The following is an 18,388-nucleotide window of genomic DNA, read 5'->3' on the forward strand; positions in this document are numbered from 1 at the left end:
TTTATTTTTTTATGTCATGTGTGTTATTTGTCAAGATTCTTCATCTTTGATGTGTGATTTCCTTCACTTAATACTCGAGACATGTTATTAAAACCAAGGTTAGATTTCATACCATACAACAAAGGTTTAAGTAAACAGAAGGGTTAACAGTTTGCTGAGTTTAAATGTAAAATGGTACAGGACATTATTATTAAATAATCATACGGTGATTGACCAGTACAATAACAGGAATTATGTGTAGGTGAATTGACAATTATAAAACATTTTACATATAATTTGGAATCGAAATTAAATTGTACCTCAGTTGCATTTGTTCATATATGAAAACAAATGCATTTATTTAGTTTAGTTCCAATGTATTTGATCTTGATGGGTCAGGAACGCCACCGATTTCACCCATCAGTCTGTATACAGGTCTCGAGTACTACTACTACATGTGTGGAAAAAGTTTACTTTTATGGCTCCAGAGGGAGCTGTGTGAAATCTGATATATTGCCTCAAGTGATGTCACTCGAGTCGGCGTCGGTTTCTGTCTTAAGACTCCAAGTTTGAAAATGAAAAAGATCTGTGAGGAGTTAGAAATGAGTGATGTTATCAGAACTCTGTAGCCTGCTGCTCATCTCTGCTTGAGGATACGTCAGCTGCTAATAGCATAACACACCTCAATCTAGCTAACTGAGCAAGATGCATTATGGGTAATGTAGTTTTGACAAGGAAGAAGAAAGCATGGACTAAAAATGGCGATGCTATGTTCCAAATCACATACTTTTAAACTACAGCTGCCCTTACAAACTACGTACTGTTGCCTACAGTATAGATACAACTAGGACACACTACTTCCTCATAACATTGCCCCTTGTACTTTGACCCTCTTGCTCATATATTCGCTGCGCAAAGGATTGTGGGTCAGAATAGTCAGAAAAGTATGATGGCTTGCATACTGTAAAATACAACCAGATGTACTGTAGTAGGACATCCTGGTATTTTTGGCATACTAAATAGTGTTTTAGTATGGGTATTGGAACGCACATGATATCTGCTGCATTCATTTTGCTATATTATTTCAAACTGACCGACAGTGTTACAGGAGTACAATACATGATGCTGAATATAAAAGAGAAGGCTGTGTGTTACATTTACCTCAAGGGGGAGTTCACTATGTACTTAAAATGACATGTCCTAGTGTTTCACAGCTACACTGGAGCCAAAAAGTGCCACCCGCTGGTCTTCGTACTGGGAAATGTTCCTCTTCATGATGTCCATACAAGGTCCCAGCAAACGCTCAAACGCCTGGATGTCAATTACTGAAAGAAATAGAAAGTAAATTAAGATTATGTCATCCCATTGCAGGCTTCTGTGTTACTGTCTAACAGATGGGAGTATGAAGTTTCCAAAAAAATGACTGAAGCCGTCTAAAAACAGTTGAAATTGGTGCAAATAGTGATGTAACAGACAGCCTGGAATTTAAGACAGTGCTGGGATTTACATTTAAGTCTTGTCATTATTGGGATCCACTACACACTTCTGTTGTCGAGGATCAATATGATGTCAAACTGGAGGTTAAAAGGAAAACAAACAGTGTATTGGGAGGATATTTAAATAATGAGGATCAGTGGATGTAATGTTTTTAATCACAGTGAAACAGCAGCTATCCAGATTAATTGTATTGATTTGTCCAACCTGCTTCTGTCGAAATTTAACCTCTAATCCACTGCAAACTGAACAGCTTTAGTCTTTCACTACTGCTTAATTGAAATTGGAAATCAAGACATAAGTGTGAGAGTCTGCAAAGCTGTGATACCGATGATGATGATGATGATGATGATGGGAGAGCTGCGATTTAAATGTCAGGAGGCGGAGCTCAGTTCTGGTGTTGTATAAATACTGTTTCAATTTAACTCTGTGGTCATACGCATTGCTTATTTTAATATTTGCTCAGGTAGTGTGCCTCTTGACCCTGTCGCTTTGTGTTGTTGACAAGCAGGAGCACCTGATAAAACGGCAACTGGCTGTGTGCAGACCATGAGTTACTGTGTTTGCTCTGGTCTCCGCTGCACCACCCCTCCTACACTCAGAAACCTAAGATGACTGTGCTGCTACTCCCGACACAAAGAACAGACAACACTGGTGTTTTACCTAAACATTTGGTTTCTCCCACAGCGTAAACTGATGCCGCACGAGGTTTGTTGGTGACCAGAGCCAGCTCCCCGAAATACTGGCCTCTAGAGCAGCGAGCCACCTCCACCTCTGTGTTATCCTGCTGGCCTGCCTTCGTCTGTAACACACACATAAAGGAACCGGTGAGTGCTGCAGTCATTTAGTAGATAAACATCACACATTACCAGACGTAAAAAAAACAAAAAAATGTTGTCTACGTAATGGAAAAAACGAGCAATCAAATTCACAGATAAAATCATTTTAAAGAGGCAACTAAAATAGATTCAGTTCTAATACTCACTTTGCTGTTTATCGTTATCTTCACCTCTCCTGATTCCACAATGTAGAAACAGTCGGCCTCCTCGCCCTGCACGTACAGAGAGCAGCAGAAACACCACATTTAGTAAGTCTAACTAGGGCTGGGCGATATGACCAAAATGTTCTATCTCAATATAGGTAATTTCATATCTCGATAACAATATATAATCACGATATAGCATGTTTTTTGGTAATTCAATAATTAAATACATAGTCTATATGGAATAACCACATGGTAAAGTCTATTTTTGTATACTTGTGTGTCAAATAAATACTTGAAAATTATGTATTTTCTCATTTAAATAAGAACTTTAGTGCAAAATGATAAAAAATGTAATACATATTTGTTCGATAGGTTTGCACCTCTTAATAAATGTCTCTGGTTGTGGAGTTTATAATCACTGTGGTGTATCGGTTAGAATACATGAGAAGATGCTTCAAAGGTTTCTTGTTCTTTTACTAGAAGGCTGTGCAGGTTTACACTTGAATGAGTGTACAGTAGTGTGGTTATCTTAATTGATGCACATAATATCTTATACAGCCAGCAAGACAACCTTCATCCCAAACATATGCATTGAACTCACTGCAGTGAACTAGTAGACCAGACTTCAAAGCCTAACGAGCCAATATACCCCTTAACCACTCCAAGTAGCCGATTGGCTCCCGGCACGCCCGCCGACATGTCGTCCAATGAAATGAAGGGGCTGCTGTGCCTGAGCTCCAAGTGAACTGCAAACCTTCTTAACAATATTTCCTGCTATACACTGTACGTATAATATGGAGTAAATAGATTAAGACGATAGTTTTATTTAATTACACTTGGGTATTCCTATAAGCAGAATTCTTAGCAAATCAGAGAAATATGAGTTAATATGTGCTTGTTATTATCAATTTAGACGACATAATTGTGTATCACGATTTCTCGTCATATCATCACGATACAATTCCATTGAAAGACGATAGATTATCATATTGAATTTTCGCCCACTCATAAGTCTAACCTATTATTAATTAACACAACAACACTATACCTGCGTTATTAAGCGCGCTCCATCTTTGAACCCTCGTGCTCCCAAAACATCCACAATCTTCATCCTCTCAGACAGCTTTGTGAAAAGAAAATGAAGCATGATGACACAACAAATACACTGCTGACTAACCTGAAGTATAAGATGACTAAATATCCACTTATTCTACTATTATCTTCTTTGTGTTTCCAATACAAACCTCAAGACACTTCAGAAGGGGAACACACTCGATGAAGGCCTCATACATCCTCCTCTTCTTCGCATTATTTCTAACAATCAGTCTGTGAAATGTGGCTCGATCCTGAAAGAGCACCAAACCAAAAACGTGTTATTATTATTTTAGCCTCAATTCTACTTCTTTATTCATCCTCCTTTGTGGGACTCACCAGGCCCCACAGGGCGCCTTCCTCTGTAGCAACGATTGTGGCAGCTCGCGGCGTGTTGTACATGAGAGCCAGCTCACCAAAACTGCCCTTATTGTCATACTTTCCAACGCACACACTCACTCCGTCCTTCTGCACAAAAATATCATACACACCCCTAGAGAGGATATGACACACAGACGGGGGAGTAGAGGTCATTATAAGACGATAGTTATAACATTATATAAAAACATTTAGAAATCTTTCACTCACATCTGTATGACATAGAAATTGTCTCCGTCCTCTCCTTGGTCTATGATGTGCTCCTGAGGTTTGATCAGCACCTCGAACATGGCGTCCAACACCTCAGAGAACTGCTCCTGGAGGACATTAGGTGAGGGAAGTTTATTTGTACAGCACCTTTCAAGTCCTTTACATACAACATATAAAACATTAAGACGAGATATAATAGTAGAATAATACACACTAAGTTTTTAAAATAGTGCAATGAAATAGAAGATAAAAATAAGTGGAGTAAAATAGAACAAATAGGAGGAAAACATTGTGGTGCAGCTACAGTGCAGTGTAAGATAGGAATTAGTATTGTGGCAAACCAGAGGAAAAGCCTAGTCAATCAAGCACAGGGGGCTGGATCAGGTTGGAGGAGGTGATAGAGGGAGGGTTTTATCCAGATCAGGTGTTGCAGCCATTTGGCACATGGCATTGGTCACACCTGCAGCCCATCAGGTCATCAGGGGAGGCATTTGTTCACTAAGGCCCTGTTTACACGTATACAGATATTTTAAAAAAAAAGATATTTTCCCCTCCGTTTAAAAAACTTCCGAGTAGCAGGGACGGACAGTTTGAGCAGAGGACCGATCAGGCAACACCACTTGGGCTTCAACCAAGACGCTGGTGCAGGCAAACCAAGCGGATCTCCCTCCCTACTGGAGACAAGAGTGATCCCCACAGAGGTAACCACAATGTCTCATCTCTCTCTCTCTCTCTCTGCTCGACCCCTCAGGATAGAGAAACAGCCCCGCCTTGACAGAAGGCTGAAGGTCAAAGTCCCCGAACAGGAGAAGTCCTCAGTTAAAGTTTGATCCCAACCTCTTTCCCCTTAATTCTTTATTAAAGGACACTTAATGTCTCTGAGTCTGCTATGCTATTGGGGATCTTATCCCGAAGTCCCCTGGGTTGCCACAGTATTCCCAAATTGTATTTAAATTTTCAAAATTCATACATATTGTTCCTATGGTCTAAGACGGTCCAAAAAATATTAGCAAACATGAACAACTCTCTCCCAAATCCAAAACTAGAGTGCTAAAACTCAAACTAGTGATGTCATCGGGTATAAAGTGACAATAAATGGGGAGAGATGTTATAGATGACGCTGACACATTTCCTGTTTCACAATGTGAACACTAGAATAGATTAAAGCTCATTTGGGTATAAAAAAAGAAAAACTTTCTGTTTCCCATTCATTGTCTATGGAGCAGCTCCAGACTTTACACCCTATGACATCACAAGGTTGATATTTACTTCTCTGGTTTCTGGCTTTGAGAGAGAGGAGCTCATATTCACTAATATTGATTGAACTTTCCTCGGCCATGGAAATAACATATTGAAATTCTTCATTTAGGGGTTGTTCCTCCTGCAAAACTGAAAAGTCTTCAGCCTCGATTTAAAAGAGGGGAGAGTTTGAGTAGAGTTTGTTCGATGTGTGGAGCATACCAACCGAATGCTGCTTCTCCATGTTTTAGTTTGGGGACAGTAAGCAGAGCAGCAGAAACCATTCAGTGCTTTGTAATCTGTAAATCATTGTTTGACAAACACAGGAAGCCAGTTTAAAAAAAAACTTTTGTAGTGAGGACTCTGGCAGCAGCAGTCAGAACAAGCTATCTGATGTTTTTTATACGCTCACATTAGGTGCCTCTGTGACCAATTTGAGTTTTAGACCTAAAGAGTGAGGACATTTTTGGAAAGTGAGGACATTTTTGCCGCTCCTCAATTCTTCAAAGGCCTGTTTGAGGGTTCAGACTTAGTTTTAAGGTTCAGATCAGAATTAGGATTAGGGGACTATAATAATGACTCAGAGTCAAAGACACTTTGTTTGTGTACTTGAAATAGATACACCACTTGCAGAGGTTAAAGAGGAAACGTCCATCGTCTAAATGTCCAGTCTCCAGCCCTCGCCACTTTGATCACCTTAACACTGGTCCTTCGAGCCAGAGATCTGGACACCCTAACAGAAATATGAGTGAGGATAACCAAGGCCAAGCCTACTCCTGTGGACCTTATAATGTGCCTGAGTCCACTGGCCTACACCAACAACTTGGAGCCAGAGATGCTTTACAGTCTGATAATGGAGCCAGACTTAAAACGGCATCATTAGGCCTTGGGAGAGGAAACGGGAGATCAGCCCCCACCTACTTAAAAGACTATATACCAGATGCAACAGGCTGGCAGCACAGCGGCAGAGAGCAGCCTACCTGCTCTCGGACTGCAGGAGATGGACGAGAGGCGAGGAGTTCCCGACATAGCTCCTCCTCCTCCTACTCTTATAAGAGCAGAGGCTCTTATAAGTCCCCTGAGAGATGCTACACAAAGGGCTATGCTGGAGGAGAGGCTTAAAGGTACGGAGCTGGATGAGCTCTATAAACAGCAGCAGGAGAAAGAAGAAGCAGAAACTTATTGCAGGCCATTTGATGACCAAGCTGGTAATGACTCAAGCCAAAGTTCCTGTTCTGCTCACCACCGGACCCACCGACTGCCGAGTCTTCAGTCGCTGACTGCCGAGTCTTCAGTCGCCGGCTGCCCTACCTGGCTTCAAGACCCCATGGCCATCTTCCAGCGGGGTCCCGCCACCATGGTCCTGCCGCCTCTGTCAACCATGGTTGTCCTCCATAGGAGTTCTGCCACCTCTGTCAAGATCTTCATCCTCCTGAGTGATATGGCTTCTGTCTCCGTCCTGCTGCCGTTGCCGACCTCCACAGGGGCCCTATCTATCATCCATCTCCTCCTAAACACGTCACACCAAATATGCTCCTGATGGCGCGGCAGGATGCAACACTGAACATTATGTACCACAATCACAAGCTCAAGGTGACAATGTATCATGAACAGGTTCAAAACTGCAAGCAGTTTTTGGGGGTGGCAACGTTGGAAAGTCTTTCATGTCTGCTTACATCCCTAATGAGCTCTGAGAGCAGCCACCGGCTCACCTGTGCCTAGTTGCCTCTGAACTAGGCACAGGTGAGCCCAATCAGCACACAATCAGTGCTCCTATAACTAGGAGGACTGCCCTGCTAACAACCAGACCTGATCCCCTGTCTGCGAGTATCAAGCATACTTGATATAGATACACCACTTGAGGTTAAAGAGGAAACACATCGAAATAAAGTCTTCTTTGGGGGAATTTCCTGGCTCTCTCTCCCTAATTGTGGTTGCCTCACGTCCATGGCCTAAATGTCCAGAGTCTCCAGCCCTCGCCACTTTGGTCACCTTAACACTTAGTCTAGATAATAGTTACTCTTTTTGTAAGGAAAACAACTGCCAAACGTGTTTCAGCCCGGGCTGGGCTGGGCTCGGGACTAAATTTGATATTCAAATTTAGTCTAAAAAAGAAAACCGTCACCATCAGAGGGACAACCAGTGTGTTGTACCTGCTCCAGTGTTTTAAACAGTAAAATGTCTCTGCACGCATCCTGAAGTCGACGACGCTGCTCGTCCGTTTTGGGATAAACAAGCCGAGGCTCTGCGTCATCGTCCTCGTCGTCATCGGGGTTGTACGCCTCTGCACAAACTGCAGCGGGACAAAAACAAATGAAAATACTCTACCGTGATCGACATGAATTAATATTCATCACACATACTGTTCCAGTTACTGACCTGAAACTCTGCGGTTGTATTTACAGGCGGTGGACTCTGCAGAGAGACACAGAGGTGGACATATTAGACTAGATTTCACAGGACGCTCCCATCATACATTATTATAGTTCCTGGGACATGTGTGTGATGTTTTTTAGCCAGCGTTTTGTTCACATGGACGTTTGCCTGACTGTGACCTTGTAGGTCAAAACTTTGCATCAATACAACATTGCAAATTTCACGATCTCAATGTCCTTTGTGTGATTTTGACACCATTTGGGGTTTGAAACATCCACAAAATGGCATTTCTTAAAGTTAAATCTTTCCTTTGGAGAACATGAAGCAGAAAACAAACACAAAATGATGTAATAATACTCACTAACAGTGTCTTCTTCCTCCTCCTCCTCCTCCTCTTCGTCGTCCTTCTTGGGCTTATTTGACTTTGTCTCAAAGGTCACTCCTTTCCGTGCAGATTTGGCGCTGCGTTTCTTGGCTCTCTGGTCGTTTCTTTGACCCTCAAGAAGTCGTGTAAAGTGCTGAACCGCAAATTCAACCAAGTCTGGCGGCCCGCGGCGAAGCACCTCCACCGTGTATCCCTGCAGCAGCTCTTTCAGACCAGCCGGTATCTCCACATTACCCATCGTACGGGTTCAGAGGTCACGGGTTGGAGTTTGATAGTTCACAAATCTAAATATCAAATATTTAGATTTGAAATATCAACTCTAAGCGTCAGCAAACAAACATACTTCTGCACGAAGCAAACTGACTCGACCTCCTCTCGTCCCACTCTCTCCAACATTTCAGCAGCTTATTGATTTCTTTATTTAGCACGGCCTGTCGGAAAGTATTGACCAGGACTTTTCACGTCAGATGTAATTAAAGGCTGTCAGATGGATTACGACTCAGAACTTGATGATTTGGCAAAGTTTCAAATAGTTACATTTGTTAAATGCTGCCAGTAGAAAAACAATTACTAAAAACACCTTCAATTGATGATTGAAATTGACATTTATTACATCTTCATGACAGAAAGATGAATTGGTTCTACTTACTACATTCTGTGTATTTTCATTACACATTTGAATTCTTATATCTTATTATTTCTTTTCTCTTTTTATTCATTCAACTTATTGTCTTTATATTAACTATTTTCACTCAGTTTATTATCATCTTTTGTTGCAGTTGTTTAAATAAGCTAGGGATGCACCGATACCGGGTCGGATATCTGGCTGATACGGACTCAAATAGCTTGATCGGGTATCGGCTACAATGGGGCCGATCTATTCAATTCTATGTTTATATACTATGTACATTATATACTGGAATTTTAATTCCTGTTTACGTTTTGACTCATTTTTTGTTTCATTAAAAAGGTTTACACTTGATCTGTAATTCCTTAATTTTCAAGATTTTTTACCAATTTGCCGATGCACGATTTATTTGAATGATATATAACAATTCAGTACATTTATATCTACGTATTTATTAGTTACATTTTGTTTTACAAAGTTAGGAAAACAATGTTTAAGTTAGGCTGATGTTGTCTCACACATAACAGAATGATCCCAGTCACTTCCACACAGTGACGCATAGAGCTTATTATTTAAACACTGGTATCGGATCAGTACTCGTATCGGCCGATACCCAAAGCCCAGGTATCGCTATCGGGATCGCAAAAAGTTGGATCGGTGCATCCCTAAATAAAGCATGGATAGTCAAGTCTTCCATGTTTTATAACAAATAAACAAATAAAAAAAGTGCATGACAGTCTAATTTCTAAATATGGATTCTGTTTTTTAATTTCTCTACATGAGGACATTCATATAATGTTCAATCAATCTCATTATGACTACTTTCATGGTTTCACATTAACACAAACAGAAAGTGTAGCGAGCATCGGTGGTCACGGCGTGGAGGGTGACCTCACGGGAAGAGGACAGTTTGAAAGGCGTGTTTGGACTTTTTCAAACTTGACAACATAAACATCCTAAATGGGTCTCTTTGTGTTTCCTGTTGCAATGGTTATTAATGCAGTAGCTTACAGGAAGTGATCTTGGACCAAAGCTGTTGCCCTAGCAACAGAATGGCAATGAACAGGTCTATTGCTGAGAGACTGAACACACACAGTACAACATAAAGCACCTTTTCCCTGATATGCACCCCTGCTCGCAGATAACAAAAGGTAAGGCACGGCATGTTCACTTCACTCCTTTTCTTCTATAAAAAAATAACACAAAAGAAAACATGTAAAAGAAAAAGGAGTGAGAACATTCAACAGTCTTTGTGTCTGTGTATGTTTGTGTTTGTGTACTGGTACCGAGTCATCCCAACATCTCTGGTCTGAACCCTCCGCAGGACTGAATGATCCACATGCTCTACACAGCACCATGAGGATTCAAAGATAATCAAGCATATTATTGGAAAACTGTTAAAATCTCTTTGTGAGTCTGTGTGTGTGTGTGTGTGTGTGTGTCTGTGTCTGTGTGTGTGTGTCTGTGTGTGTGCCGCTAATAATAAACAGTTCTGTTCCTGGGATTGACATACGAGGCGATGCCGAGTCTTCATCACAGGTTCGGAGCTGACCAGTTCAGGAACTTCATTGCGAATTCAAATCCTAAGAAACAAGCCTGAAAAAAAAAAAAAGGTGTACACAGACAAAAGTCTTTAGTTTGTGTATAATAGTGAATAAATAACATTACTTTGTTTTCTTTGACAAAATGTACAGTTTTTAATATTTATTTTTAATTGCAGCAGAGCTAAATAAAGAATTAATGTGCCCTTATTTTGTATTTACATCCTTTATTGCTGTGTTAAAGTACTTTTTGATGAATCCAGATCATGAAGTGGCTTTAAGTGTAGATCTGACCTGTAGCAGCAGGAGTTCACTTTTACTGTGAGCTGATAACAGCTTTAAGACGCTGGCGATGTCATTAAAACATCCCAGTTTGCTGCATGATCTTCCCGTCACTTCTCTACTCTCCACTAGGGCAGCAATTAACTAACTGATTTTTATTATTGATTAACCTTCCAGTTATTTTCTTTGGTCTGTAAAATGTCAGAAAAGAGTAAAAATGGCCGTCATTCTTTCCTACAGCCGAAGTTGACCTCCTAAAACTGCTTGTTTTGTCCAAAACAAAAACATATTCAGTTTACGATCACATGAGACAAACACAGGCAAATTTAAATGTTTGGCATTTTTCTTTGACAAATGACCCAAAAGATTCAATAAAAGTAAAAACGCACAAAAAATACTGTAAATTATTCTAATTGGTGAGTGTTCGCCAAATGCACAATGAAATATTGTCTGACAAACATATGATTTTCTAAAGATTTTTTAAAAGTTGTTATGGTAAGAAGTGTAATTTGTTTTAACATTCTCAGAAAAAAGCATGACAGCTATGAGCGCAAACATATTTGATATTGTGACGACATCAAACAAACATGCTTGTGCATCTCTACAGCAGCTGAAATACACTGATGAGGGCCCAGAGATGCAAAGTTACCGGATTGGAAATTGGAAACATACTTCGATTCCTTGAGCATTTTTAATCTACTCAAAAATCGTTCTGGTGGGAGAAGGAAAACCGATTTTGGTAATTTGAGGTGTTAAAATGTGGCACATGCTATTAGCACCCGACCCAGGCACACAGTATGTGTATATATACTGTATGTATATTTTTCCTGAACCTAACCAAGCAGTTTTGTTGCCTAAACCTAACTAAACTGCGACTGAAAACTGAAAATGATAATAATAATAAAAAAAAAAAAAAAAAATAATAAGTCAACTAAATATAAAAATAGGCTTCTCGAGGGACTCGGACTCTGTTAAAATCTACTGTGTGTTGGTGAATTAATTTACAGTTTGTTTTTGGTCTTAATCTCAAAAAGCTGTCACTACAGATTGGTGTAGTGATTGGACTCAATCCGATCTATAGCTTAGTGATACAGATGTATGTCATTTTCTAGCATCCATTTCTAACATCCTGCTGCTACTAATGATGAGATTTATTCTCATTGCATGATATATTTATGAGCACATCTTCTTTCTTCCTGAACTTCTCAAACTGAACACTGCGTGGTGTCCAAATGCAACATCGGGCTTCTCTGGGCCCTTCACAGTGTTACTGAAACAGAAGAATAGGTCAAGTGTACTCACTGCGTTTGCAGGGAAAGCTCTGAGCATGACAGCGTTGAAGCCTTTATACAGAGAGCGCACGCCCTCCTCTCGGAACAGCTCCCGCAGAACGTCCCGGAAACCGTTGGGATATTTTCCTTCAGGAGCTGGGGGGGGGGCAGTGGGGGGGAACACATCAGAAAACTCACTCACAGACTCATTTTTAAAGACAAACCTGCTTGTAAAAGACACTCAACAAATGTAAAAAGTTAAAATATGCCTTTTTCAGACTGTAATATATTCATTTAGCCTGAACAAATAGTAAAATCTAAAAACAAACCTGTTTGGAAGCGGGACTTGACTACGTCGGCTGGAATTGCGACCGCCCAGTTAAAGATGCCAGCCATCCCCCCAGCAAAAAGAATACTGGGAACGCTGAGCTCATTATGGCTGCAGGGAGACAAACAACAGGTTCAACTACTCAGACGAGGATTTTTACAATACAGCAGGCAGTCAGAAATACTGTGAGGAAAGAACAAATATTCACCTTTTTCCTGCTGGTGTGAGGAGGTTCTTCAACCACTCGTAGGACGTGAAGTACATCCCGCTCGCTGGAACATCTGAGTTACAAAAAAAAAAAAAAGAGTGACTTCAGCTGCATTATAAACTATAAACTATAAAATATAGTTATATCTAACTGATCAATAACTAAATGGATACATGTGAATGTTTTCATATGTAAACATGGAGTACTTTACTTCTTCTGACAGAATAGATGGGTGGTTTGATATGGATTTAAAGAGTCTAATCAAATCCGATGACCTACATATACACCATGTGTTGTTCTTAATACAAGAACACAGAGACGCATTAACTGAGACACTGTGATAACAACCCTACAGGAGGGTAGACAAAATAATAACACTTCATGAACATGACCTTAAACTCAGAAAAACACGTAATCAAGGTTACAAACGCAAAAGAGGGTTGTGTTAGATTGCATGTCAATGAAAACTGCATAATCCAGCGAGTTAGCGATGTGCTCCTATAACAATGTCGGACTCACGATGGACGGTTAAATACAACAAGAATAAAAACTGATGTAGCAGAACCACAAATATTGTCTTTTTTTATTCCATGCGTTCTTCTTCCTTGTCAAAACCTGGCTCCTACATTACCCACAATGCAACTCGACCACCGCCATTTCTGTTGGAGATGCAGGTGTTTTATTCTAGTAGCGGCTAACGTGGCCTTGATCCGCTAGCCTCATGCAGAGATAAGGATCGGGCTACGGAGGTCTGGTAAGCTCACTTATTTCTAACTCCACACCTCTATTTATTTCATTTTCAAACTCGTAGTCTTCAAAACCAACCGACGCCGACTCGACTGACATCAGACTTCACGCAGCTCTGGAGCCACAAAAGGTTTTATACAACTTGTTTCACATTATGCATTAGTGCTCCCCAAGAGCTGTAAACAAACTTTGATCAGTGAAATCAGCAAAGTTCCCCTTTAAAAAGGTACCATGTGGAGTTTTTAAGCCTCTAGTAGCTCTGTGGAGTTTAGTTTTTATGAGTGACTCCCCATTTTTGTGCACACATGAGGTCACATGATGGTTTCACACTACTCCACTGAGCTGCAGGTGGTAGAAACGTGCCAAGAAATGCAACGATGCACCAGCAAATGCAAAAAATACTTAAACAGTAACAGTGTTTGTTTACAGGGAAACTCCAAAGGGCACTTTTAAGTGAAGAGTTCTCAATATTTTATCTAGCCGCTGTAAATGTCAAACTTAACAGCAAGTTGTGAGCTCTGGTCTCAGGTTTAGTGTGTATCAGAGCAAAGCAGCACCTCTCATGAGAGTCAGAGCGGTGCCTTTGTAGATCCCTCTGATCCCAGACTGTCTGTACAGCTGTTTGACACAGTCCATGGGTCCCGCATACTTCACCTCTCCTGTGGAAGCCTGGATCTGCACACACAGAAACACACACACACACACATATTATTTTACACTCACTGTCATTTCATTTTGGCGTGTGGAATCTACTATTATTCAGTGCTGTGGACACAGTGATTAGATCCTGTATTTATGTTTAAACACATGACCTCTGACCTGTAGGAGGCATTTGATGCGCTCTCCGGGAGCCATGATGGCGGTGGTGAACACGCCGGATAACATTCCCGCAGCAAACAGCTGTGGATACCTGCAGGAGACAACGTACTCACATATTATCACCCATAGAGCGTTTGTAACAGGTAAGTGAAGAGTGCGACCGCCTAAGACAGAGCGATCACCTACGTCAGGATATCATCAGGGGTTTTCTGTTGCAGTTTCTTGCCCAGTCCAAACCCAAAGAAACAGACAGCAAACATGGGCGTGACTCCGATGATCGGGGCCGTCATACCTTTATAGAGTCCTTTCACACCCTGCGAGGGAAGACGATGACGAGGAAACATCAGCATGAGAGGAATGACATTGTATGAAATATATCCCGGATATTGAGGCAGCATGCATCCTCACCTCTTTGGCTAAGGTCTTTTTAAGACAATCAATGGTTCCAGCATACACGAGGCTCTCTCCAGGTTTGGGTTTTGTCTGAGTCTGTAAACGCACCTGAGAGAGGAGAGAGGATGCACTTTGTATTGACCTCACACACACAAAAATACACAGAACCAAGCATCAACAGTTTGGACCTCATTTTGTGCACTTTGAAAGTCCATAAAGACATGGATTGCACAGAGAACCTGACCTCAACCCCACCCAACACCTTTAGGATGAGTCTGAGCTCCGACTACTCCAGCACACACCGATTACAATACGTACCCACCACCCTATTTTTTTTACAGAAATGAAACCCATTTAGTTCATTGTGGCATATCAGCGGCATGTTATCGATCGATAGTCTGACGACGGACGCTATAATCTGAAAGTGAATGCATCTGCTTCGTAAGGAGTCAGCTCAGAGTAGCAGGGGTCAGATTTCACATACACACACGGGACGGGAGAGTTGACAGACCGAGAGATGGCAGAGGATTTGATGTCGAAGCGAAAATCAAACACGCCTATTTGGCAATATAAAACACAGCCACTTGACGTTAAAGTTTATTAACTGGTGGGAAAATTTCCTCACCGTCACATCCCTATCAGGTATCATGTAAATGTGTTACTTGGTGACATCATCACGTTACGGGAGAAAAGGCGGGACTTCAAGCGAGGCGTTTCAGGCAGTTCAGGTGCAGTGTTTCTGTAGGGGAGAGTAACTCCCTTTGGAGTGGACTTTGGGCTTTGTAAATTTGCAGACTTTTGTACGCACAAAAAACAATATAAAGCACAAAAGGTTCCCTTTAAGGTGATCATTTTGTGCTATGTTTACAGCTTACTCTGCTCACAAGTGGCCAGGTATAAAGACTCGTTACCATGGTGTGAACTGACCAGGAAACTTTATAGTGATAAAATAAACATGATGAAACTCAAATCTATCTTTGGCTTTTATAAACTGCAATTTCTTCCAACACATACACCAATATATCTGGCATAAGCTAATATCAGCCACTGACTGCAGTGTAGCTAAGCTAATTATCTAATTACTGTAGTGTCTAAGTCAGGGGTCAGTAACCTGCAGCTCCGGAGCCACATGCGGCTCTTTAGCTCCTCTCCAGTGGCTTCCTGTGGATTTAAAAAAATGGAAATGAATAACTGTTTTTGTTTTGTTTTATGACTATATTCTCGTAATATTACGACTTTTTTCACGTAATATTATGACTTTATTCTGGAAATCTCAGATGTTTCTTCCCTCAATGTGGCCCTAATACTCCGTCGTACATTTGCTCTTTGGCCCTCACTGCTTTAGACTTATATACTATATACTTAAACTATAAACTGTGTCACAATGCTCAAATGTTTTGCGGCTCCAGACAGATTATTACTTATTATTTTTTGCCTATAATGGCTCTTTTGATAGTAAAGGTTGCTGACTCCTGGTCTAATACAGTGATAGTGGATGGCAACATTCCTGCATTCAGGTGAGGTCAGGAGGACACAGCAGCAGCAGCAGCAGGGAGCTGAGTCATGTTAACACAGTGAATGTGGGTCAGAGGTGCTGCTGGTCCTCTGAGCTCTCTGCAGCACAGCTAATATTTACATGAGTGAGTGATACAGTGTGTTTGACATTATGTTGGTCTCTGGTCTCTGGCTCTCTGCAAGGTGACCGGATGAACTCTGGTGGTTGTGTCCTGATGTAATGTGAGAGCATACTGTAAGTGAGACACACCAAGGTGCAGTAATCACCTTAATGGTGTCGAGTGGATGTCCTGTGAAGACGAGGCAGACGCCTCCGAAACCTCCTGCGAAGAAGTTCTTCATGGGACTGATCTGCTGCGGCTGTTTGGACATTTTGACTGAAACACAACAGACTGGATCAAAAACAACCGACACCGGAAACAAACTCAAACACACACTGAGACAGATTTAAAAGAGAGGAGGTATAACGTTATGTGTTACCTGGTCGACGGTGAGTCTCTGAGGTGTGTTAGTGTGCTGCTCCGCCTGTCACTACTGACTGCTGGACCTTTCACCCACTTATCAACCCGGACCCGTTTGAATGCGACACAGGTGTACTCTGGTACGTCTCTGTTTGGTGTCCGGGGGGAAATTAACAACTTGTGTTTGAAACTTGAATAACATATTCCTTTATGTTGATATATATATATATATATACTGTATATATATATACAGTATATTAGTATATATATACTGTATATATATATACAGTATATATACTGTATATATATATACAGTATATTAGTATATATATACTGTATATATATATACAGTATATATATACAGTATATACAGTATATATATACAGTATATATATATACAGTATATATATATATATATATACTGTATATATATATATACAGTATATATATATATATACTGTATATATATATACATACATACATACATATATACATACAAACATACATAGATACATACATACATACATATATATATACATACATACATATATACATACATACATACATACATATATACATACATACATATATACATACATACATACATACATATATACATATATACATACATACATACATATATACATACATACATACATATATACATATATACATACATACATATATACATACATACATATATACATACATACATACATATATATATACATACATACATATATACATACATACATACATACATACATATATACATACATACATATATACATACATACATACATACATATATACATATATACATACATACATACATATATACATACATACATACATACATATATACATATATACATACATACATATATACATACATACATACATATATACATATATACATACATACATACATACATACATACATACATACATACATACATACATACATACATACACACATATATATATACAATATTTCAATCCTGTTCATTATATATGTATTTTTCTCTCTCTATGTTCAACAACAATATTTTATTACGATGTCCTGTAGGTAGTTGATGATCTTTTTTTGGAGGTGTGATTCTGTTTTGAACAGGAATCCTTATATGAACTGAATAAAATGAAATGTCATTTTAAACAATTATTGCCATGTAAAATGTGTTGTTCAAACAATACAGTGTGCCTTGGATTATTTTTGAGGGAGACTTGCATTTTGTACTTTTTTCCACCCATTCAATGAGCCCTTCACAAGAATGAGCCCAATACACCTGAAGGATCCAAAGAGCACCTGTATGTGATTACCACAGAGACCCAGCAGCACTTCTACTCCAATGTCTCCTTATATGAATTGTTCAGCATTGAGTTTGTCAATGTACTTATTTTCTATGTCCTATAAATAGAGTTGCATATAAGAAAACTTGAATAAATAAATTAAGTTAACTGATACAAATGAAAACAAATAAAATAAATTAATATATACATAAAGAAAACTGTTTTATTGTGTTATTATATTATCTAATTAATACTGTGCTAATGTAAAATTCAAATTAAACTTTATTCATGTTTATTTACATAATAGAACTGGCAAATGCTCTGTTTATGTATAAAATTAATTCCATTTAACAATTATTATCTTTTAGTTTTCATCCATTATACCTCCATTGGTGTATATTTAGATAATGAAGAAGAAGAGGAAAAAGACGGTGTTATATAATTAAAAATGTACATTACAATTAACAATTTATTACATACAGATGAAATAAAGATACTAAAGATAAATAAAATATACTGTATGAGCTCATTAACTGTATATATATATGACACTATACTGTATATTTGAACAAGAAATCATAATATGTTAGGCCTATTTATGTAGCTTGTGCAGATTGTGTACAGTATGTCTTTGAATTTCACCTGCAGTCAGTGCTCTTCTCGTAAATCTGTGTTCTTTCTTTTTGTGATGCATCATTTTCAAAATTACAATATTCATTTACAATATTTTCCACACCAGTATATATCTTTTTCCTTTCTTATACATT

At 39.5% G+C, this 18,388-nt stretch overlaps 2 protein-coding genes across 5 annotated transcripts; both read right to left on the bottom strand.

Moving 5' to 3' along the window:
- Positions 1 to 6: 6 nt before the first annotated feature.
- On the bottom strand, positions 7 to 9,366 carry prkar2ab (protein kinase, cAMP-dependent, regulatory, type II, alpha, B). 3 transcript variants are annotated; one of them, XM_074635453.1, is made up of 11 exons: positions 8,115 to 9,366; positions 7,757 to 7,792; positions 7,531 to 7,670; positions 4,139 to 4,245; positions 3,890 to 4,043; positions 3,703 to 3,804; positions 3,507 to 3,581; positions 2,459 to 2,524; positions 2,137 to 2,275; positions 1,141 to 1,304; positions 7 to 565 (listed from the first exon to the last, which is right to left on the bottom strand). In XM_074635453.1, the coding sequence occupies exons 1-10, from the start codon at positions 8,374 to 8,376 to the stop codon at positions 1,180 to 1,182; spliced, it is 1,206 nt and encodes a 401-aa protein (XP_074491554.1). In that variant the 5' UTR covers positions 8,377 to 9,366; the 3' UTR covers positions 7 to 565; positions 1,141 to 1,179. The 3 variants fall into 3 exon arrangements, 2 of the variants coding, with proteins under 2 accessions (XP_074491554.1, XP_074491547.1); XR_012593941.1 differs by lacking the exon at positions 7 to 565 and adding an exon at positions 1,487 to 1,553 and having other exon boundaries at positions 1,180 to 1,304; XM_074635446.1 differs by having other exon boundaries at positions 7 to 1,304.
- A 142-nt stretch (positions 9,367 to 9,508) lies between these two features.
- On the bottom strand, positions 9,509 to 16,489 carry slc25a20 (solute carrier family 25 member 20). Of its 2 annotated transcripts, XR_012593944.1 has the most exons (11): positions 16,351 to 16,489; positions 16,138 to 16,247; positions 14,371 to 14,463; positions 14,149 to 14,276; positions 13,963 to 14,053; positions 13,701 to 13,818; positions 12,397 to 12,469; positions 12,190 to 12,299; positions 11,892 to 12,016; positions 10,241 to 10,362; positions 9,509 to 10,208 (listed from the first exon to the last, which is right to left on the bottom strand). XR_012593944.1 is itself a non-coding variant. In XM_074635470.1 (10 exons), exons 2-10 carry the CDS (start codon positions 16,240 to 16,242, stop codon positions 10,300 to 10,302), a joined length of 906 nt encoding a protein of 301 aa, XP_074491571.1. In that variant the 5' UTR covers positions 16,243 to 16,247; positions 16,351 to 16,489; the 3' UTR covers positions 9,509 to 10,299. The 2 variants fall into 2 exon arrangements, 1 of the variants encoding a protein (XP_074491571.1); XM_074635470.1 differs by having other exon boundaries at positions 9,509 to 10,362.
- Between the last annotated feature and the right edge of the window lie 1,899 nt (positions 16,490 to 18,388).

Source organism: Sebastes fasciatus, chromosome 1 (assembly GCF_043250625.1).
Source record: "Sebastes fasciatus isolate fSebFas1 chromosome 1, fSebFas1.pri, whole genome shotgun sequence".
Classification (NCBI taxonomy): domain Eukaryota; kingdom Metazoa; phylum Chordata; class Actinopteri; order Perciformes; family Sebastidae; genus Sebastes; species Sebastes fasciatus.